Source organism: Capricornis sumatraensis, chromosome 9 (assembly GCF_032405125.1).
Source record: "Capricornis sumatraensis isolate serow.1 chromosome 9, serow.2, whole genome shotgun sequence".
In the NCBI taxonomy this organism is placed as follows: Eukaryota; Metazoa; Chordata; class Mammalia; order Artiodactyla; family Bovidae; genus Capricornis; species Capricornis sumatraensis.
Genome location: NC_091077.1, coordinates 11,635,737 through 11,658,113, shown reverse-complemented (window position 1 = coordinate 11,658,113; position 22,377 = coordinate 11,635,737). Strand labels below are relative to the sequence as shown.

Below are 22,377 nucleotides of genomic sequence, written 5' to 3'. Positions count from 1 at the left end.
GCCCGGTTTCCTCATCTGCCACGTGGGGATCACCCCAGGAGCCTTGCTCCCCTGAGGCTCTGGCCCTCGAGCTAGCTTGAAACAGGTGTTCAGGGAGTGGGTGCCCCTCTTTCTTCAATGGCAGCCTTGATCAGCGGCATCTGCCCATTTCCACGGAGCGGGGAAAATGGCGGGCCCCACTGCCTGGCAGTGTCTCTGGGTACTCCCCTGGGCTAGGGCAAGTCTGCAGCCTCCCCCCGCCCCCACCCCTCCTACAGGGTGGGCAGCACCCTGCCCCTTGTCCGACAGTCCCCTCTCACCAGCCCTAACCTTGTGCTCCCACTAGTTGCTGTTGGCTGGAACCCAGAGCCTGGGGCCTCTGAGTGAGAATTCCTCCCAGGCTGGGTGACGCCATCGCTGAGCTCGTCCCCTGTGCCCCAGGCCAGACTCCTGCTGTGCCCTTGTCCTCTGCCTGGCCATAGTGCCGGAGGCTTTGGGGCCACACCCCCTGCCTCACCAGTGCCCAGACTTCAGGTCAGCCTGATGGGCTTTGTTTTGTTCATCCTTCAAGCTCTCACCCTGCTCCATGTCCCCCCAGCCCCTTCCCTCCATGGGGACAGGAGGAGATGCCCCCCTTTCAGGAACTTCTGCCACCCACTCCTCCCTGCCCCTCACCTGCCTTCTCCCTTGGCGAGGGCGTCCTGAGCCGGCTGCCTTCTCTTCTGTGCTCAGGATCTCTGCTCAGCGGCCGCCTGGGCCACCTCACCCCAGTCCTGGGCCCCCACCCAGGCTGGCTTCAGGCCCGGGCACAGGGGTGTGTATGTGACAGGCATGGGGGTGAGCGCGTGCTTGGCACAGAGCCGAGGGTGGGGAGGGGTGCAGTGGGGGGTAACTCAGGAGCTGAAGATAGGAAGTGCATGGTGGGGTTTCCCGCATTTAGGCCCTCAATCTGGGTGGGGTGGGGTCGTGGGGAGACTTTGCTGCTCCTTGCCTCTTACCTTTTCTTTTTCCGGGTAGTTAAAACTGGTTTATACGCCCACCCCCCAAAAAAAACCTACTTTATTGAGGTGAATTTCGCACAACATGCAGTTAACCATTAAAAAATAAGTGATTCGGCAGCATTCAGTACATTCACAGTGTTGGGCAGCCTCTGTCTCGCTCCACAGCTTTCTTGTCACCCCAGAAGGAAACATTAGCTGACATTCCCCTCCCCCTCCCACCATGCTGCTGTGTGTCTGCTTCCGTTTACCTGTTCTGGACATTTCACAGGAACAGGCGACCCCTTTGTGTCTGGCTTTTCTCACCTGGCATACGTGTGTGTGTGCGTGTGCGTGTGCGTGTGCGTGTGTGTGTGTGTGTGTGTGTGTGTGTGTGTGTGTGTATTCTCCTACCTGGCTTTTAAACTTTAAAAATTTACCTTTCTTGAAGTAATTGCAGAGGCACAGACAGTTGCAAAATAGGTCCCCCCCGCCCCCCCGCCCCCGCCCCTGCCCGCCCTCCCAGAGCCTTGCAGACCTCTCTGGGGTGGAGGTTTGGGGACAGGACATGAGAAAGGAGGACGCAACCAGCCACAGTGGCCCTGAGCTGGGGCCGCCCCCTCCCCAGCAGGCTGGGGGCCTTGCATGCTGCACCCTCTCCCCCCCCCCGCCCCGGGCGGGCTTACCTCCGCGAGGGCGCTGCTGCTCCTTGCAGCCTGGGTGCGGCCGTGGCAGTGGCAGTGGTGGCGGCTTCAGCGGCGGCCGCTGGGAGGGGTGGCCTCTGTCCCCGCCGCCCCGCTTCCTTTCCCAGCAGCCAGTCGGGGCTCCTAGGGCCCACTGTCTCCTCCCGGATCCTGGTCTGGTGCCCGGCTTGGGGGAGAGGGTAGGATTTCAGCCCTCCGCCAGCAGCTGGCCGGCCGGGAGAGGGGCTGGTTGTATTTTAAGCTGTTGAGTGGTTCAGCAGGAACTCGGAGGCCTGCTCTCCCAGTAGACGCGGTGCAGTCCTCCTGCAGACCACACGGGTCCCGAAGACATGTGGGTGTTGCCACCGGGGACCCGGCAACTATTAATATGCCTGCAGCCACGGGGCCGCAGGCCCTCTGCCCGCTCAGGGACCTGCTGTCATTGCCCTTTCTGGCACATTTCGCCTGTGCCCCTCCCCTCTCTCGGGAGTCCCCTGGGTGGGGCTAGTTGCTTGGGGGGCACAACCAGCCCCCTCCTCCTGGCCCTTCTGTCTGACTGTGTCATCTCTGTGACTCCGAGGCGTTCAGTAACCTGCCCCAGGTGATGGCAGGCTCCTGCTCTAGCATGGTAACAGGAACGCTGGCCAGCAGTTCTTGGGCTCTGGACTCTCCTGCCCTCCGTCCGTGATGAGGGACAGGTGGAGCATGGATGGACACACAGGCCTACAGCCACCCCTGGCTGGCGCGGGGAGCCAGGATCTGAACCCAGGCCCATCCCCTTTCCCTCTTTGCAGGCCCTTGGGGTCTCCTCACATCCTGACGTTTTGGGGTACGTCTGGTCTGTTAGGCACCAGGCCAGCCCCTCAAGGTACACACCTTCCTACCTGCCCCCAGGGTGGGACTGAGAGAGAAGCCTGGGATCAGTCCTGTGTGCCGCCTGCTGAGCCCCTGCCTCTCCTACTGGCAGTAGGGGGTGTCAGAGAGGAACCCTTTCCCTGGGGCGGGGGCGGTCCCTGGCTGGGTGGGTGTGCCCTCAGAGAGCCTTGTTCAGGGCCCTGCCCTGGGTTCCACGTTCTCCTTTTCTCCATGCTGCCTCCGATGAGGGCCTACCAGGCGGGAAGGGCCTACTTGGGGTCAGATCCAGTCCTGCCTGGGTGTCTGATAAGATCTGCATCAAGCCCTTCCCCAGGGCCCTCAGACCTTTCATGATAGGCTGGGGCTGCTAGGCCTCACTCCAGCTCCCCCAAGTTAGCACCTTTCACTGCTGGCTGGCATGCCTTCTGTCTGCCTGCTTAGGGTGGGTGGGTCAGACCCCCCTTGGAGCCCTGCCCCTCCCAGCATTGCCCCCGTGCTCCCCTGACTGGGGCTCAGAGACTGGGGGGTGCCTGGGATGTCTGCTCTGGGCTCTAGGGGCTCAGAGCCTGGACAAAGATGTTGTGCTGGGCTGGTGTGGTGGAAGGACTGCCCTGGTGGTGGCCTTGAACAAGGCCTGGGTGGGCCTGATGAGAAGCAGGCGGAGAGGGGGCCATGGAGGTGGAGGCCAAGGTCTCAGGATTGGTTGAGGGTGCTTGGTGGAAGCTTCTCCATTTCCAGACCCTTTCCACACTTAGAGCGAGGCTCTCTGCGCTGGGAACCCCGGAATCTGTCACCTTCCCTGGGAACACGAACGCACGAGGAAACTAATCCAGAGTGTCCCTTGCAGCTCAGAAGGGGAAATGAATGATCTGTCTCACGGATTCTCAGAATAGCTGGGATTTCTCCAAGCCCAGGGAGCTTTGAGGGCTGCGCTGGGCCCTGGGCTGCCCGCTGACCTCTCCCCCTCCTCCTGGTGGACTGGCCCTTGCTCTGCACTGGGCTGGGACCCGCCTCCATGCCCATCCTGGGCATCTCCCTGCCGTGCTGTTGGGGGTCCACGTCCACTGGAAGGCCTTACAGTCGGAACCCCCCAGGCCTGGGGGTGCTGCTCCCAGGTGCCCCCCGCCCCGGGAGGTCTGTGGCGTGGCTCCTGGGGGACTCCGGTGGGGCAGTTTTATATTTAGCTGGGTCGTGGCTGCTGGGCCACTCAGGTTACATCTGCACAGAAGCTGGCAGTGCCAGGGCAGGCACGGGCTTCCTTCCAGCACCGCGGCAGAATTTGATCGCGCCGGCCCGGCCCAGAGCGCCTCGCGTGGGGAGGTCTGTGGTGGGGGCTGACGGCCGGCAGCTGGGGACTCTGGCCGCTGCGGGCAGAGCGGGGAGGCATGGACCTGAGCGTGAGCCTGGTGGCCCGGGACAGCAGCCAGGGGCTCGGCCCCGGCTTTGGCCTCAACGGCCTCCCCCGGCCTGCGCCCCCCAAAGCGACCAAGAAACCTAAAAAAGCCGTTCTCTTCTTCGAGGTGGAGATTCTGGACGCCAAGACCCGGGAGAAGCTGTGCTTCCTGGACAAGGTAGGACCGGCTGTGGCGCCAGCTTTGTGGGCCTGAGGGTGCTGGGCCTGGGACTCCTCCTTTTCTGGGGTCTTGGCCCCTGGGGAGATGGATATGCCCCTCCAGCTGTGTCCTGACAGCCACTCCCTGCCCTTCAGGGTGTGCAGGACGGGTGTGTCCCTGTGCCTGCCCCTGCCACTCGGCCCCTTGGGGCAGAGCGTCCTGTTCCCTGGGTGTGGTCTGGAGCTGGCTTCATGGTGCATGAGGAGGCCGCGCAGCTTCAGTGGACCCTGCAGGGCTCTGGTGCCTGGGAGGGAGGTGGGGTCCTGAGACCTGCCCCCTTCTGAGGCCAGTCCAGGGGATTGGGGTGGTCCCATCCCAGGGAGGTCTGGAAAAGACTGAGGGCCTTCACTCGGGGAGGAGCTGTGGGTGGGGTGGAGAGGAGGGGCAAAGCCGGCCTGGCTTCCGTGCTCACACCATCCCCCAGCTGGTCCAGAGGCGTCCTGGCTGCCTGGTTAAAATGGCCTTCCGGCCCATGGTTGTGGTGTCGGCTGGATGAGTTGGGGGGCCTGGTCTCTAACCCTCCCCCTCCCATAGCAGTTGCCTAGGACCCCAGTCCATCTCACCTCCCCAAGAGAGACCCTGGGCCCCTGGCCCTCCAAACTCTCTGCCACAACTGACTTGTCTCCGGCCTGTGCTTCCCCCAGGTGGAGCCCCAAGCCACCATTGCTGAGATCAAGAACCTTTTCACCAAGACTCGTAAGTCCAGGGCCCAGACACACGGCTCCCTGTGACCCCTCTGGGCAGGGGCCTCTAGGTGGGACCCCATCCTGCCTGCCTCTCCCTCAAGGGCCTGCAGAGATGCCCCTGGTGTGGCCCAAGCCTCTCCGGGCTGGCCTGGGGCCACCGCCCCCGTGTGGCCACCCGCAGGAACGCCCTTGCAGGGCTTCCGGAAGGACAACATCCCCCTCTTCCTGCGTTTCCGTTCCGTGTCTGGGAGCCACACCGGCGCCCATAGGAGCCCACTTGGCCGTGTGCCATGACACCCTACTCTCCCTACAGACCCACAGTGGTACCCCGCCCGCCAGTCCCTGCGCCTGGACCCCAGTGAGTACAGCTGTCTGCTGGGCTGCCCCCGGGCTCCAGGGTGGCCGTGGGCTTAGGCCCAGCAGCCCCTGAACCCTGGCCCAACTCTCCTCAGAGGGCAAGTCCCTGAAGGATGAGGATGTCCTGCAGAAGCTGCCCGTGGGCACCACGGCCACACTCTACTTCCGGGACCTGGGGGCCCAGATCAGCTGGGTGACGGTGAGTGCCGAGCCCTCCGCCCCTGCAGTCTCGCCGCCTCGTGCCCCCCGGGTGACTCGCCGTCCCCTCCCCAGGTCTTCCTGACAGAGTACGCCGGGCCCCTCTTCATCTACCTGCTCTTCTACTTCCGCGTGCCCTTCATCTACGGCCACAAATACGACTTCACGTCCAGTCGGCACACGGTGGTGCAGTGAGTGGGGCCGGCTGGGAGGAGTGGGGTGGGGGGCCCGCCGGACCCGCCCCCGCTGAGCTGGCTCCCCGCCCCCAGCCTCGCCTGCATCTGCCACTCATTCCACTACATCAAGCGGCTGCTGGAGACGCTCTTCGTGCACCGCTTCTCCCACGGCACCATGCCTTTGCGAAACATCTTCAAGGTGAGCCCCCAGCTGCCCATCGGCCCAGGCCCTTCTGCCCCGCCCTCCCTGGTGCCCCTCACCCGGGTCCTGCCCTCCACGGGGCCTCCATCCCGCCCCCCTCTTTCAGAACTGCACCTACTACTGGGGCTTCGCTGCGTGGATGGCCTATTACATCAACCACCCTCTCTACACACCCCCCAGTAAGTGGGCAGGGACCCTGCTCCCCCTGTGAACACCCCCCAACCCAGGCTCTCCCCTCACGGGCCTCTCCTCTCGGCTTCCTTTTCAGCCTATGGAGCTCAGCAGGTTAAACTGGCGCTCGCCATCTTTGTGGTAAGCAGGCCAGGATGGACAGCGGGGATGGGGGAGTCCGGGGGGACGGGGGTGGGCTCCGAGCTGACCCGGCCTCTCTCTCAGATCTGCCAGCTCGGCAACTTCTCCATCCACATGGCTCTGCGGGACCTGCGGCCGGCTGGTGAGTGGCCCGCGCGGGCAGGGGTGGCTGCTGGAGCAGGCTGGCCTGGGGTGCTCACTGCTCCTGCCTCATTCTCCCAGGCTCTAAGACCAGGAAGATCCCGTACCCCACCAAGAACCCCTTCACCTGGCTCTTCCTGCTGGTGTCCTGCCCCAACTATACCTATGAGGTGAGGGTCTGTGCTGGGCTTGGGGTCCCCTGGGGAGGGCTAGCTTTGGTGGGGGGTATGGTGCCTGGCTCTGTAGCTGCTTTTGCAGTTTGAACTTTAACATTTGGCGAGGGAGATTCTGGCCTTTTGGGGGCCTAGGGTGGGCGGTTGTCAGGCTGAGCAGCTTCACCATGCAGCCCCCACTTCACTCCTGGCTGCTCCAGCACTGGAGGTCAGTTGCCATCCTCTTCCTAGCAAGTGGCCCTGAGGGTGGGCGAGGCCTCAACAGAACACCCCTGCCCGCCCTCACCTGGCTGTTCTGCCCACAGGTGGGGTCCTGGATCGGCTTTGCCATCATGACCCAGTGTCTCCCAGGTGAGCCGGTGGCCCCTTCCTTCCCTGGGGAGGGGGCGGGGCCTGCCGGTCCCTGCCGCGTGCAGCCCGCTCTTCCTGACCCCGCGGTTCCGCCCCGCAGTGGCCCTCTTCTCCCTGGTGGGCTTCACCCAGATGACCATCTGGGCTAAAGGCAAGCACCGCAGCTACCTGAAGGAGTTCCGGGACTACCCGCCCCTGCGCATGCCCATCATCCCCTTCCTGCTCTGAACAGGCCCCCCACACCTGGGCCCAGCCAGGTCCGGCTCCCGTCCCACCCCCTACTCCTGGAGGAAGGGTGGGGACCACTGCTCTCCAGGGTCTGGAATAAAACCTGCCTGCCTGGCTGGACTCAGACTCGGCCGTGTTTCTTTGGGGGGTTTGTTCAGGGGCTAGCACACCACAAGCAGGTGGAACTCGGGCCAAGGGGCCTGGAGGCTTTTATTTCTTGACTGGTCCACAGAATGGTGGGCGGGTTCGCTACAGGGCCACCTCGGGGGCCACCTCGCCGGGCCCCAGGCCTTTGGCCATGTCCGCCTCCCTCTGCTCCCGTCTCTTCTTCCGCTGGAGCAGCCGCCGCTCCCGCTCAAACTCCTTCATGCGCTTCACATAGCTGCAGGCAGAGCACAAGGAGGGGTGTCAGGACACAACCGTCCTGTGGCCCGGGAGCTGATGGGTCTGGGGAGGTGGTCTCCCCAAGTAGGGAAGACCCGTGTGCCTGTGGTTTAGGTCTGGGGTCTGCCCCCTACCTTGACACCACTGAGCCAAGAGCAAGGACTGGGCTCCCACCTGGAACCGGGCTGGGCCACTCGTCCAGGCCCACCCACCCAACAGCCCCTCGGCCGCCTCTATCTACTAAGGGGGGCCTGGCTAGAATCTCGGTGTGAACTCATGGCCCTCTGCCCCCGGAGTGGTGGGCCCAGGGCCCCGCGGGGGGATGTGGGGCGGGCTGGGGCTCACTCGAGGTGCTCGCAGTAGTCCCAGTCGTGCTGCTCGTGCTTGCAGGCCAGGAAGTTGGGGAAGCTGTCGCGCTTGCACTTGAGAAACCGGATGAGATAGTGGGCACAGTAGTCCCGTTGCTGGAGCACCAGCTGGGCGTCGTTCATCTCCTGCTGAGTGGCCACCATCTCTGCGGGTGGAGGGGGAACCGGGGAGGCTCAGCCAGGGTGGGAGGATCCTTCTGATTTGTACAAAAGCAATAAGGGCAGAGTCCCTCTCCTGCCGTCAGCACCCACGCGAGATTCTTGCCGCTCCACCCCCAGGGTCACTCTGCAGACGGTCCTACCAGCAGAGCAGGAGCTGGGGCTGGTTTGGGGCCTAAGAAATGGTAGGCGCACACCCCAGCCTGTGCCCGGTGTGCTGGTGATCCTGAGCTCTGCGCCCTCTGGCAGGGGGCGCTCAGGACCAGCCTTCCTGCATCGAGGGAACCACTCTCCCAGCTTACACCAGCATCTTTCTTGTCCCAGAAGGTCCTCATAAGTAGCATCACAAAGTGTCTATTGCTGCTGCTGCTGCTAAGTCGCTTCAGTTGTGTCTGACTCGTGCGACCCCAAAGACGGCAGCCCACCAGGCTCCCCTGTCCCTGGGATTTCCAGGCAAGAACACTGGAGTGGGCTGCCATTTCCTTCTCCAATACATGAAAGTGAAAAGTGAAAGTAAAGTCGCTCAGTCGTGTCCGACTAGTAGTGACCCCATGGACTGCAGCCTACCAGGCTCCTCCGTCCATGGGATTTTCCAGGCAAGAGTACTGCAGTGGGGTGCCATCGCCTTCTCCACTGCTTACCTGCAATCCACTTCCACTCGCTCCTCTCCTCTCTGCTTCCCAGCTGAGTTTCTATCTCACTCTGGCCCAGGGTCTGCAACTCACCACTGTCCACACCCCACCCCAGCAATGCCCACATGCTGGCTCTTTCCAGAGCCACTCGGGACCCCAGGGCACCGTGCTTCCTCAGCCTCTTGCTTCTTCTCGCACATTCTTTTCCCATGGCCCTCATCTCCACCATACTCTCCCCAGGTTTCCTCCCATCTCTATGGCTGTCCATACATTTTCTGCCAAACCTGAAGCAATGGCTTCTGGTGGTTCCTGCTAAGAGCTCTCTGCTCATTCTAATTTGTGGCTTTGGTCTCCAATCTGTAACCTAGACCCCATCTTGGGCCCTCCACCCTCAACTCGTCTGAGCCGCAGGCCTCGTGTCCATCTGCAGCCCTGGGCGGTTCCATGTCAGTGTGCTGCCGCTCATACCAGATGCTTCGGCATAGTCGGCCAGCAGCCAGAATTTCTGGAGCACCCACTGGGTGCTAGGTGCTGGGGACCCACAGGGGAACATGCTATGCAAGAATGGGTCCCTGCTCTGGGAGGGACACACTGAACAAACAGGTAGAGCGAAATGTTGTAAGATGCTTGGCAGTGCTCAGTATTGCACGTGTGCCGGCATGCCCAGGTGTGTCTGATTGTGACCCCAAGGACTCCTGTCCATGGGATTCTCCATGCAAGAATACAGGAGTTGGCTGCCATGCCCCCTTCCAGGGGATCTTCCAGGGATTGGTAGTAACCCATTTCTCTCATGTCTCCTGCGTTGGCAGGCAGGTTCTTTACCACCAGTGCCATCTGGGTTGCCTGGACATAGGTACGCTTATGGCTGATTCACGTTGTACAGCAGAAACCAACACTGTAAAGCAATTATCCTCCAATTAAAAACAAAGCAAAAACTCCAGCCCTGGCTCACAAAAGCCCTTTGAAACCAGGGGATGAACAGAGACCCCCAGGGTGGGGTGAGAGTGAGTGGAGACAGAAGGCAGTGTGGATTAACACTGGGCATTTACAAGGCAGGGAGTTGGGAGGGAGTTGTTGGATCTTGGAACCATGTGAAGAGGAGCCCCCAGGAAGGGCTGTGTCTGCTGCCGCTGTAATGGAGTTAAAACTAAGAATCTGACAATGGGGTTTTGCAACACAGCAGAGTGGGGGTGGGGAGGAAGCCTGACCAGAGCCCTGTCAGTGAAGTGGGGAGAGACAGCTGGATGGGGAGGTGGAGCAGGAGAATATTTTAAAAGCAGCAGAAATAACAGTGTATTTGCATGCTGATGGGAAAACCAGTGTCCAATGAGGAGAGACTGCTTGGGTGGGTGAGAGGATGGGATAAAGGGCATCGGAGAGTTCAACTGGAGCAGAGGTTTAGCTGAAGCAAGGGCAGATTAAGTAACGGGAGAGAAGGTGGAGTCCAGCAGGAAGCAGGGATGAAGGGAGCCCAAGAGAGTTTTGGCTGCATCTGTTTTCTTAAAATTTTTTGGCTGTGCCTTGTGGCATGTGGGATCTTAGTTCCCTAACCAGGGACTGAACAGAGTCTTAACTGCTGGCATGTCAGAGAAGTCCTTGCATCTGTTTTCTCAAGAGGATGTCAAGTGACAAGCTGAAAGGAGATGCTGGAGTCTGAGAGAGATGGCCTGACATTGTGGTCAAGGGGGGAGCAAGAGAGAGCAAAGGCCAGGGAATGTGACAAGAAAACCAGTAGTATGAGGGGACGAGTCGCGGAGCGATCATGAGACCAGTCAGGGAGAGTGAGTGTTTTTCTCCCATGATGTTCAGCTGCACAGGGACAGGAGCCAAGAAGGAGAGCTGGCCTTATCCAGGGCTCGTTAAGCCAGAGAGAGGGGGCAGGGTGGGGGTGGCTCTGGGTGTCTGCAAAACACTAAGGGAAAAGAAGGGTGTATGGAGCAGTGGGAAAGACTGACATGGAGGTGGGCGTACTGATGGACTACAGGTTCCGGTGGGCCTGAAGGGACTACCAGGAATCGAGACACTAGAGGAGTGTACCCTTCAACGTTGTCCTAAATCCAAACCTCTCTGCACCACCCCCGTTCCCTTAGGGGTCTCCCTGTCTCCCAAGTCATCGCCCACCCGGCAGCTAACAACGTGACCTTTTGACAAAGCAAATCTGGTCGCGTGGCTCCTCAACTTAGAAGCACTAAGGGTGTGGTCAGCTCTTCTGCAACCCCCTCACGTCTCGCTTCCAGTTATAACCCCCTGGAAGCCCGCCTTGATACTCCCAGGCAACATCATGAAGACCCGCCAGGTTCCACGGTCTCCCCTACACGACAGTGAGTTCTCTTTAGTCAGTGCCTGCTGTATCCTCGGTGCCCAGACTGGCTCGGTCCAGGATTGGCGCTCAGTATGTCTGGGATATTAACTCGTTAAAACAGGCAAAGTGCAGGAGAGCTTGTGCGGCGTGAGTCCCCGCCGCCCCCCGCCTGTTTTCCTGGGCGTACCTAACAAGAGCAGCGGCATCTACCCAGAGGTACAGTGAGCACATCTCTTCCGTGATAAACTCTGCCGTAGCTCCCCACTCAATCCAGGACTAAGCCCAGGTTCCATCGCCTCATTAGCGCCGCATCACTGCTCACTTGCCCCCTACGCTATTTGTTCAAACAAAAAGACCCTCTGCCTGCAATGCCTCCACACTCCGGCAAGGTCACGAACGTCCTCTGAATTCCTCCGGGCCGAGATCAGGGCTGAACCCAGACACAGCGCACGATGCTCGAGCCCAGCAGTGGAGACTCCGAGGTTCAGGGGTTCCCGCACCCGTGCCCCACTCCCGCCGGCCGCTCCTGCGCACTGGGCCTCACCGCGTTCCTTGCGCTCGGGGAAGCCGTAGTCGGGCGGGAAAGTGGGCATCCGCAGGGGATCGGGCTCCACCGAGGCATCGCCCAGGTATCTCCGGGCCAGGTGAGCCCCCATGGCTGCTGTCACCACAGGTTCCAGCGGTAGCCGGGGTCACCTAATTCCTACCCGGAAGCATTCCCCCTAGGCCAGCTATGGCTTCCGGGTTGCTTGCGCCGCCGCAGGGATCGTAGAGATGAATGACTCCAGAGGAGTTCAGGTAACTCTGGGGCCTCCTAGCGGCCGGGAGGGGACAGCAAGGCGCTCACCCCCTACTCTGGCTACCGCCAGAGGGAGCCTCCCTGCCTCGGAAAATATATCTGGGCTGGGGGAGGGTGGACGACAGGAGCCTGGGGTCTCCTCTCACCCTCCCTGGGCTCCACTGGTCTACTGCAGCTAGAGTACAAAGGAAAAATATATTTTATATCATAATTTTAAAAAGTTTTATTCTAAAACATTCAAAGTTTTCATAAGCGCTTGCACAGTTGCTGATGATATAATTAGTGAATATAAAAGGTTTAAATAAAATTATTTAAATATTTTAATTTAAATAAGCAAATAAAAGTTATTTATCAATACACTATAAACTGAGTTTTTTAAAAAAATACTTTTATTTATTTGGCTGTGCCAGGTCCTAGTTGCAGCATGCGGGATCTAGTTCCCTGACCATGGAACAAACCCAGGGCCCCTGCATTGGGAACACAGAATCTTAGCCACTGGACCATCAGGGAAGTTCCTATTAAACTGAGCTTTTAAATAAATCCTACTAAATACTTTGTAAAAATGAAGCAAGTTGTGATTCTAGTATTCCTCTTCTTGCCACTGTAAAGAATTCGTATCACATTTCACATATGTTAGGTTAGCGCTTCTATATTTTTTGTATATATATTATATATATATACACACACACATATACATATTGCTTAATACTTCTTGGCCAAATACTGCCTCCATGTGCAGCTGTAACAAATGCAAATGATGTGTTAATTTGTTACTATCTCTGGAATCTCAGCACAGGATTGGAACACAAAGGAAAAAATTTTCACTGGATGCTTGTCAGTGTTGGGAAATGATACTTGGCTGTGCAAGATTACATTTCATTTGACAAGGTGCTATGGGTTGAACTATCTTCCACCCTCTGATCCCCCACCTCCCGCCAAAATATATGTTGAAGCCTTAACCACGGGGAAGCTGCGGATGTGATCTTACTTGAAAACAGGGTTTTGCAGATGTAATCAAGTTAAGATGTGGTCATGACAGACTCGGGTGGGTCCTAATCTAATGACTGAGGCCCTTCTTATGAAAGGGAAATGTTTTAAACTGTAAGTTTATGTATTTATTTCTGGCTGTGCAGGGTCTTCCTTGCTGCAGGCCTTTTCTCTAGTTGCAGCAGTTGTGGCGCACCGACTTCTCACTGCAGTGGCTTCTCTCGTTTCAGAGCACAGGCTGTAGGGGGCACGGGCTTCCGTAGTTGCAGCTCTAAGCCTCTGGAGCACAGGTTCAGTAGTTGTGGCATGTGGGCTTCATTGTTCCTCAGCACGTGGGATCTTCCTGGACCAGGGATCGAACCCACGTCTCCTGCTTGACAGGGGGATTCTTTACTACTGAGCCACCAGGGAAGCCCTAAGAGTGAAATGTGGAAGCAGACGCACACCCGGGACATCATGTGATGCTGGAGGCAGAGGCTGGAACACCAAGGATCCCACGCCAGGAAGGCTCTTCTCCTGGAGCCTTGGGAGTGAGCACGGCCCTGCTCACACCTTGTTTTGGACTTTCAGCCTCCAGAACTGTGCGACTATACTTTTTTCTTGTTTTAAGTCACCTGCTTTGTGGTACCTTGTTATGGCAGCCTTAGGACATGGAGACACACAATCATTTGTCTTTTCTCTTACCTAAACTTGATTCGTTGGTTTAGTTGCTAAGTCATATCTGACTCTTGCAACCCTATGGACTGTAGCCCACCAGGCGCCTCTGGTCCTGGGATTCTCCAGGCAAGAATACTAGAGTGGGTTGCATTTTCCTTTACCAGGGCATCTTCCTGACCCGGGGATCGAACCCACTGCTCTTGCATTGCAGGCAGATTCTCTACCAACTGAGCCATCAGGGAAACTTAACACCTAAACTTGTCTAATGCCTAAATCCTCACATTCCTAAGCAGCCTGTTTCCAGCGTTGGCAGATGTACACCCACACTCACACCCAAGAGGGTCCTCCTGGGGCCTGAGTGACATTGATACCAAGACACGTCATGTGCTTTTTGTTTGTTTTGTTTTGTGGCCACACCGAGGCATGCAGGGTCTTAGTTCCCTGACCAGGGATCGAACCTGTGTCCCATGCAGTGGAACCACAGAGTCTTAACTACTGGACCATCAGGGAATTCCCATAGATGTCATGTTTAGAGTTTTGGTTGTTCTATGCAGGTTCCTTTGCAAGGTCTCAGGTGACAGCAGCATCATGCATCCTTCAGTAAATTTACTTTGTGTTTGTAATATGTGTGGTTCTCTAATGCAAGCCAGATCCCTCCACTTGGGCCAAAGGGGTTTCCTCTATTGAGAGAACAGGTGTCCTGGATTGGAATGCTAGTTGTGTGGCCCGGGTGAGTTTATTTAGCCTTTTTGTAAGATGAAATATCAATTTTTATATTGCAACATTAAATGTGTTAATTATGTGAAGTACTTATGGCAGTTCTTGGCATGTCGTTTAGTTGCTCAGTTGTGTCCGACTCTTTTGCAATCCCGTGGACTGTAGCCCGCCAGGCTCCTCTGTCCATGGGATTTCCCAGGCAAGAATACTGGAGTGGGTTGCCTTTCCTTCTCCGGGGGATCTTCCCCTCCCAGGGATCAAACCTGCGTCTCCTGCTTTGGCAGGCAGATTCTTTACCGTTGAGCTGCGAGGGAAGCCCAGTTCTTGGCAAAGCATTAGGTAAGTGTTACTTATTACAACTACATCTTTCTTTTATGAACAGCTGCATCAGACCTTGAAGACACAGAGGTGAACAGGAAGATCAGAGTGGGGCTGGATGGCGTCTGTCTCCATGCACACTCAGTCCCATGTGGGGCTTTAAATATGACCTTCAGCAGATTGAATCATGGTCCCCCCAAAGGTATGTCCATACCATAATCTTGGAAACCTGTGAATGTGATCTTATTTGGAAAACATTCTTTTGCAAATGTAATTAAGTATCTTGAGATGAGATTGTCTTGGATTAATTTAATTTAATTCTTTGGCTCCAGGGACTTACCTGGTGGTGCAGTGGCTAAGATTCTATGCTCCCAATCCAGGGGGCCTGGGTTCCATCTCTGGTCAAGCAACTAGATCCCACATGCCACAAATAAGGGTTCACATGGCCTCAACTAAGACCAAGTGCAACCAGATAAATAAATAAATATGAAAAAAATCTCAGATCACTTTTCCCTTGCTCCCCAAGCCTCAGCTGTTTCTTATAAATATTCTGAACCCCTCACCTTCAAGGAGGTGGGTTTGAGATTTGCTCCCCCTTCTTCTTGCTTGGCTGCCTTGTGAGTAAACCCTTTCTCTGCTATAAATCTTGGTGTTTCAGGCTTGGCTTGCTGTGTGTCAGGCAAACAAACCTAGTACAGTAACACAAGCTAGAGAGGACAGTCCAGTGGGTGACTGAGGCTTCCTTTCCAGGGCTACCTGTGACTTGTCTCCAGAACATGGCATAGATTTGTGATTCTGTGCACTTCCTGACTCCAGGGGGCAGCCTTCACACTCTGGTCTTCGTGAATGGCACTCCTGGAGTTGTGCAGTGCACAGCCTCCACAGCTGTACCAGGCCGTCCTGTTCTGTGTGTCTCCTCTGACTCCTTTTCTCTGTGTGTCAGCTGCTCATTCAGAGGACAGAGCAGGAAGGAGACCCAGACAGGCAAATCACGTGCCCAGCTCACTCTCTCTGTGTGACCTTGGGAAGTGATTTCCCTTTCAAAGATGCAGTTTACTCACCTGAAAAATGGATCCCTACTAAACAGCTCCTCCCCACTTCATGACTATTTTCCTTGTTAGCACTTAACATCCTCTACCCTGAGATCCATTTCTGCTTTATTGACGATGCCAAAGCCTTTGACTGTGTGGATCACAAGAAACTGTGGAAAATTCTGAAAGAGATGGGAATACCAGACCACCTGACCTGCCTCTTGAGAAACCTATATGCAGGTCAGGAAGCAACAGTTAGAACTGGACATGGAACAACAGACTGGTTCCAAATAGGAAAAGGAGTACATCAAGGTTGTATATTGTCACCCTGCTTTTTTAACTTATATGCAGGGTACATCATGAGAAACGCTGGGCTGGAAGAAACACAAGCTGGAATCAAGATTGTGGAAAGAAATATCAATAACCTCAGATACGCACATGACACCACCCTTATGGCAGAAAGTGAAGAGGAACTAAAAAGCCTCTTGATGAAAGTGAAAGTGGAGAGTAAAAAGTTGGCTTAAAGCTCAACATTCAGAAAACGAAGATCATGGCATCCCGTCTCATCACTTCATGGGAAATAGATGAGGAAACAGTGGAAACACTGTCAGACTTTATTTTTTTCGGGCTCCAAAATCACTGCAGATGGTGACTGCAGCCATGAAATTAAAAGACGCTTACTCCTTGGAAGAAAAGTTATGACAACCTAGTTAGCATATTGAAAAGCAGAGACATTACTTTGCCAACAAAGGTCCATCTAGTCAAGGCTATGGTTTTTCCTGTGGTCATGTAGGGATGTGAGAGTTGGACTGTGAAGAAAGCTGAGCACTGAAGAATTGATGCTTTTGAACTGTGGTGTTGGAGAAGACTCTTGAGAGTCCCTTGGACTGCAAGGAGATCCAGCCAGTCCATTCTGAAGGAGATCAACCATGGCATTTCTTTGGAGAGAATGATGCTGAAGCTGAAACTCCAGTACTTTGGCCACCTCATGCGAAGAGTTGACTCATTGGAAAAGACTCTGATGCTGGGAGGGATTGGGGTCAGGAGGAGAAGGGGACGACAGAGGATGAGATGGCTGGATGGCATCACTGACTCGATGGATGTGAGTCTGAGTGAACTCTGGGAGTTGGTGATGGACAGGGAGGCCTGGCGTGCTGCGATTCATGGGGGTCGCAAAGAGTGGGACACGACTGAGCGACTGAACTGAACCTGAGATCCATTTGACTTATTTATCTTGTTTCTTGTTGGTTTCTTCTCTTGAATATCGGCTCTGAGAAGCAGGGAATTTTATCTGATTTGTTCACTGCTATATTCCTGGAATACAGGAATGGAACTGACACACAGTAGGTGCTTAGTAAGTAGTTGTCAAAACCAACACAGGAATAAATGAACAGGGTGGTATGGAGGAGTCAGTTTGATGGCTGTGTGAAAAGCTTCCTGTCAGGCACCTAGGATGAGTTACTGGAGTTTCAGCTAATTACTATTATCTATCAAAGTGTTTATTAACTGTTTCTATTTAAAACATTTTTTTTTTTTTGGTCTAAGCGCACTCCCCCACTCCCCGCGTTGGAAGTGCGGAGTCTTAACCACTGGACCTCCAGGGAAGTCCCATCACTCTTATTATTTTAATTTGGCGCTCACTCTCTAAGTAAAAGGCCCTCCAGAGGGGGATCCCACGATCGGTCGTCTCACTAGAGAACGAAGAGGTCCAAGCGAGGCGGTGGGAAAGGTGGGAGGGGCGGTGACTGGACCATTCTGCCCTGCAGTCCCAGGACTCAAATGTTTCAGGCTGGTCTGTCTAGACTCAGAGTTGGAGACCTGGGGGGGATCATATTACAGTGACTTTGGTATTAAGGGGGGAGGGAGGGGCCGGGCCTCAGTCACCCGTGCCCCACAGCCTTCCTGTTATTTTTTCTCTACCAGCCATCTGACGAGGAGAGTTCCGGTGCCCCTCGCCCGTGTTCCGTGCATCACGGCGCACAGCTTCCCCGCCCCTCCTGCCTCCTTCCCCGGCTGCGCCAGCCGCCCCGCCCACTCGGCCCCAGGCAGGGCTGTATTAGAATTGTGGGCAGGTCGGCCTCAGAGGCCCCAAGTGGGGCCAAACATGGGGAGAAAATCCTGGGTGGAGTGTCAGCCTCGCCTCGGTCCGCTGGATGGGAGATCGGAAGCTCTGGGTAATTCAGTTCCGGAGGAGGAGGCGAAATAAGTGAGCGTGTCCTAGAGAGTCCCTGGGGAAGACCTCGCCTCCGTTTGATGGGTGCGTGAAGAGCACTTCCTGCCGGGCACCGAGGACACGCCCAAGACCGACCAGATGGGCGCCTGTAATTGTAACCAAATAAGGGCAGAGCATCCGGTCCCATCGCTCCCCATCCCTTCATGGCAAATAGACGGGGAAAAAGTGGAAACAGTGACAGATTTTACTTGGGCTCCAAGTAAATCTTGGGCTCCAAAATCACTGTTGATGGTGACTGCAACCACAGAATTAAAAGACACTTGCTCCATGGAAGAAAAGCTATGACAAACCTAGACAGCGTATTTAATGCAGAGACATCACTTTGTTGACAACAATCCATGTAGTCAAAGCTATTGTTTTTCCAGTAGTCATGTATGGATGTGAGAATTGGACAGCAAAGAAGGCTGAACGCTGAAAAATTGATGTTTTCGAACTGTGGTGCTGGAGAAGACTCTTGAGGGGGACTTGGACAGCAAGGAAACCAAACCAGTCAGTCCTAAAGGAGATCAACCCTGAATATTCGTTGGAAGGACTGATGCTGAAGCTGAAACTGCAGTACTTTGGCCACCTGATTCGAAGAGCCAACTCAGTGGAAAAGACCCTGATGCTGGGGAAGATTGAGGGCAGGAGGAGAAGGGGGCGAATGAGGATGAGGTGGTAGGATGACATCACTGACTCAGTGAGCATGGGTTTGAGCAAACTCCAGGAGATAGTGGAGGACAGAGGAGCCTGGTGTGCTACAGTCCATGGGGTTGCAAAGAGTCAGACATGACTTAGGGACTGAACATCGACAACAGCTGTAGCATGAGCTGCCCTGGGATTCTGTTGCCTACGTGAAAGGAGGCTAGCTGGTAGTGGAGGAGTCAGTGAGCCTGGAGGGGCCTGACTTTAGTCAGGGCTTGGTAGGCTGCACGGTCACTCATGAATTCAACAGTCATTGGACACCTAATGTGTGATAAGATGGTGGTAACTGTTGAGGAAAAACATAATGAATGGAGTGTATGGAAAAGGGCAGTCTTGGAACTTGAGTTTTATAAAGTCTCACGGAGAAGGAGACATTGGATCTCATACTTCCAGTTTCTGCAAGACACCAGAAGCTTGCTGTCCTCAGGGCCTTTGCACAGATTAGAATGCTTTTTCTCCAAATATTTACAGGGCCTTCCCCCCCACCTCCTTCTGTGGATTTCAATTGTCAGGTGTTTCCTGATCACCTTCTCTTCCCCTCCTCCTCACCACTTCCTTCTCCTCTTTCTCCTCCCCCTTCTTCTTTATAAATTGAGATATAATTGACATGGGCTTCCCAGGTGGTGAAGTGGTGAAGAATCTGTCTGCCATTGCTGGAGACACAGGAGACAGGGATTCGATCCCTCACTTGGGAAGCTCACCTAGAGAAGGAAATGGCAACCCCCTCCAGTATTCTTGCCTGGGATAATCCCACAGACGGAGAAGCCTGGTGGGCTATAGTCTGTGGGGTCTTAAAGAGTCCAACAAGACTGAGGGATTGAGCATACACATGTAATTGACATATGATAGTATATTAGTTTTTTGTATAAACATAATGGTGTGATATTTGTATATACTGTGAAATGGTCACTGCATAAAGTCTAATTAACATCCATCCATAATAGCACATAGCTACACTTCTTATTTTCTTGTAATGAGAACTTTTAAGAACTGCTTACTCAATGAAAGTGATATTATTTCAAAGCATGGATGTGCTATAATGTAATACACATAGGAGGTGTTTATAGACACATAAAAAATGTGGTTCTAAGAGTGCTAATTGTTCAGCAAGATTAGAAGGGCGTTACATCAGTAAATGATGTGCTATTTTTTATTGCATGGAGAAAGAAAGTGAAAGAAAATGTTAGTTACTCGTCATGCCTGACTCTTTGAGACCCCATGGACTGTAGCCCACCGGGCTCCTCTGTCCATGGAATTTTCTAGGCAAGAATACTGCAGTGGGTAGCCATTCCCTTCTCCAGTGGATCTTCCTGTCACAGGGATCAAACCCAGGTCTCCTGCGTTGCAGATGGATTCTTTATCTTCTGAGCCACCAGGGAAGCCCATTGCTTGTAGAAGTATATTTAAAAACTCATGTATAAAAATGTATTTGGGGGGACTTTCCTGGTGGACCAGTGGTTAAGACTGCAAACTTCCAATGCAGGAGGCACAAGTTCGATCCCTGGTAGGGGAACTAAGATCCCACATGCCACATGGTGTGTCTAAAAACAAAGAATCAAAAACCATGTTTTCTGAGTGTTCCTTGCTCATCCAGTTGTGAACAGTGTTACTTTAGTGAATGGATATGTAGATATATCTGTAATGCATGTAGAGAAATGTCTAGAAATGCAGGTGAAAAAAGATGCTCCTATGAGTATTACTTGAGGAAAAAAAGAAGAAAAAACATCTACTCTCTTACCAACTTTCAGATATACCCAATCACCACCTTCTACTTCTTTATTCTTCTCCTTCTTTCTACGCCATGCACCTTGCGGGATCTTTATTCCCTGACCAGGGATTGAACTTCGGCCACGGCAGCTGGAGTTCTAACCAGCCACTGGACTGCCAGGGAACGCCCCCGATTAAGAAGGAACACCTTCTTAAATATGTGTTTAATTCCCTACCTTTCCCTTAGCACTGCTTTAGTTACACCCCACATACTTTGGTATGGTATGTTTTCACTTTTATTTAATTAAAGATATTTTCAAGTTTTGACTTTCTCTTTGATTCTGTGGGTGAGATTGAATTTCAAACTACTTGTGGATTTTCCAGTTCTTGTTCTGTGATTTCTAGTATAGTTTGGTTCTGGTCCAAGACCATGTTTTGTGTGATCTATATTCTGTGATCTTCTTTACTATTGCCATGTGCCCCACCGCTATGCACACTCGATTCCTCTTGCCTGCTTTATTTTTCTTCTTTTTTCTGCTTACGTCTATCTAACAACATTTCTAAGATACAATTTTTATTGAAGTATAGCTGGCTCCCAGTATTATACTAGTTTCACGTGTACAACATAGTGACTCAATGTTTTTATAGATTATACTCCATTTAAAGTTATAACAGAACTTCCCTCGTGGTCCAGTGGCTAAGAATTCGCCTACCAATGCCGGGGACATAGATTCGATCCCTGGTCTGGTAAGATCCCACATGCCTCGGGGCCACTAAGCCTGTGTGCCACAACTACTGAGCCTGAGCTCTAGAGCCCTTGAGCTGCCGCTCCTGAGCCCAGGCGCTGCAACTACTGAAGTCCGTGCGCCTACAGCCTATGCGTCACAAGAGAAGTCACCGCAATGAGAAGCCTGGGAACCACAAGGAAGAGTAGCCCCTGCTCCCTGTCATTGGAGAAGAGTTCAAGCAACAACAAAGATTCAGTGCAGCCAAAAAAAAAAAAAAAAAACAAAATATTGGCTGTATTTCCTGATGCCGTACAATATATATTTGTTGCTTATTTATTTTGTTGGTAGTAGTTTATATCTCTTAATCGCCTACCCCTGTCTTGACCTTCTTCTCTTCCCTCTCCCTGCTGGTGACCATTACTTTGTTCTCGATACAAGATATCTTATTAATTTATTTTATTCATTATCTCTACTCCCAAGACTCTTTCCCTTGGACTGCAAGGAGATCAAACCAATCAGTCCCCAAAGAAATCAACCCTGAATATTCATTGGAAGGACTGGTGCTGAAGCTGAAACTCCAGTACTTTGGCCACATGATTTGAAGGGCTGACTCCTTAATTTATGACTCCCAGCATAAGTCAGCGAGCTGACTCACTGACATGCTGGGAAAGGTTGAAGGCAGGAAGAGAAGGGGGTGGCAGAGGATGAGACGGCTGGGCGGCATCACTGAAGGAAAGTTACGTGGCTTGAAGTAGCCTGGAGCTGAAACTTCCCTCCAGGTCCTCCCCACCATTCTAAGCAAAACAAAGAACTCTCTCACCTGAAGGAAAAAAAAAAAAAAGGACATTAAGGTTGATTACGCCCAGCTCCCAGCCAGTCCAGCCTCTGGCCGATGTCCAGAATTCCTTGCCCCAGCCCTTTAAAAGATAACTACTCTGAACAACCTTGGAGAAGAACAGGCTCCCTTAAGACAGTAGCTTTCGCATATATGCCTATATACACTTACTCTTTTCTTGGGTTAGGGCAGCAGCTCACTAATCGGACTGCTGCCCCCTCTCGCCCCATTAAAGGTGATCTGTTCCTGTAAAGTGCCGGTCTCATTCTTTTCCTGAACCTCGCCTTCTCTAACTCCTCTGCCCTCCATTCACCAACTCAATGGGCATGAGCTTGAGCAAACTCTGGGAGACAGAGAAGGACAGGGAAGCCTGGCGTCCTACAGTCCATGGGGTCGCAAAGAGTCAGACACAACTTAGCGACTGGACAACTCCTCCCAAGGGTAGGGATTTTTGTTGTTACTGTTGTTCACCAATGTCTCCCTAGTTCCTGGAAGAGTCTAACATGTAGTAGGTGGTCAATACACATCTGTTGCATGGATAGATGTTCCCAGTTTCCTTTGGACATATCAGGAGACCTTTACTCAGAGATGTTGTTCTACTCCCCTGAAGCCACACAGCAAGAGGGACAGAGCTGGGTCAGCCTGAGCCCGTGGCTTTACATGATACCCAGTTGATGGGGCTGGATTTCCCTACCAGTTCCTGCATACCTGCTGTGTGTCAAGTCTCAAGGCGGGACCTTGGCTGTGTGGACATCACCCTCGCATAGTGAGACCATCCGGCCTTCACCTTATTTACCTTCCCCAGGCTCACACACCTTAAAGGATGCTCTTGATGGCCAGAGATTCTCTCCGTCCTCTTGGCTGGTGCCTCCAGCCCATCCCTTCCTTACCCCTCCACCCTGACC

At 54.0% G+C, this 22,377-nt stretch overlaps 2 protein-coding genes across 2 annotated transcripts in view; one reads left to right on the top strand and one right to left on the bottom strand.

The window, feature by feature from the left end:
• The window catches only part of TECR (trans-2,3-enoyl-CoA reductase), a 28,161-nt gene extending 21,130 nt beyond the window's left edge, over positions 1–7,031 (top strand). Inside the window, exons 2-13 of the mRNA XM_068980090.1 lie at positions 4,015–4,065; positions 4,752–4,803; positions 5,107–5,151; positions 5,246–5,349; positions 5,424–5,539; positions 5,618–5,723; positions 5,833–5,905; positions 5,995–6,038; positions 6,123–6,180; positions 6,261–6,349; positions 6,658–6,703; positions 6,804–7,031. Of these exons, the coding sequence (XP_068836191.1) occupies positions 4,015–4,065; positions 4,752–4,803; positions 5,107–5,151; positions 5,246–5,349; positions 5,424–5,539; positions 5,618–5,723; positions 5,833–5,905; positions 5,995–6,038; positions 6,123–6,180; positions 6,261–6,349; positions 6,658–6,703; positions 6,804–6,931 (912 nt within the window). The 3' untranslated portion in view covers positions 6,932–7,031. The remainder of the gene's footprint in view (positions 1–4,014; positions 4,066–4,751; positions 4,804–5,106; positions 5,152–5,245; positions 5,350–5,423; positions 5,540–5,617; positions 5,724–5,832; positions 5,906–5,994; positions 6,039–6,122; positions 6,181–6,260; positions 6,350–6,657; positions 6,704–6,803) is intronic.
• A 108-nt stretch (positions 7,032–7,139) lies between these two features.
• NDUFB7 (NADH:ubiquinone oxidoreductase subunit B7) lies at positions 7,140–11,492 on the bottom strand. The gene is made up of 3 exons (XM_068981353.1): positions 11,321–11,492; positions 7,661–7,829; positions 7,140–7,313 (listed from the first exon to the last, which is right to left on the bottom strand). Exons 1-3 carry the CDS (start codon positions 11,430–11,432, stop codon positions 7,181–7,183), a joined length of 414 nt encoding a protein of 137 aa, XP_068837454.1. The 5' UTR covers positions 11,433–11,492; the 3' UTR covers positions 7,140–7,180.
• Positions 11,493–22,377: the final 10,885 nt, after the last annotated feature.

Excerpts from the sequence above, each read along its gene's own strand:
- NDUFB7 (XM_068981353.1), bottom strand. The coding sequence starts at position 11,432 with ATGGGGGCTCACCTGGCCCGGAGATACCTGGGCGATGCCTCGGTGGAG. Across the intron at positions 7,830-11,320 it reads CCCCGAGCGCAAGGAACGCG|AGATGGTGGCCACTCAGCAG; the intron begins GTGAGGCCCAGT and ends CTCCACCCGCAG. Across the intron at positions 7,314-7,660 it reads GACTACTGCGAGCACCTCGA|CTATGTGAAGCGCATGAAGG; the intron begins GTGAGCCCCAGC and ends CTCTGCCTGCAG.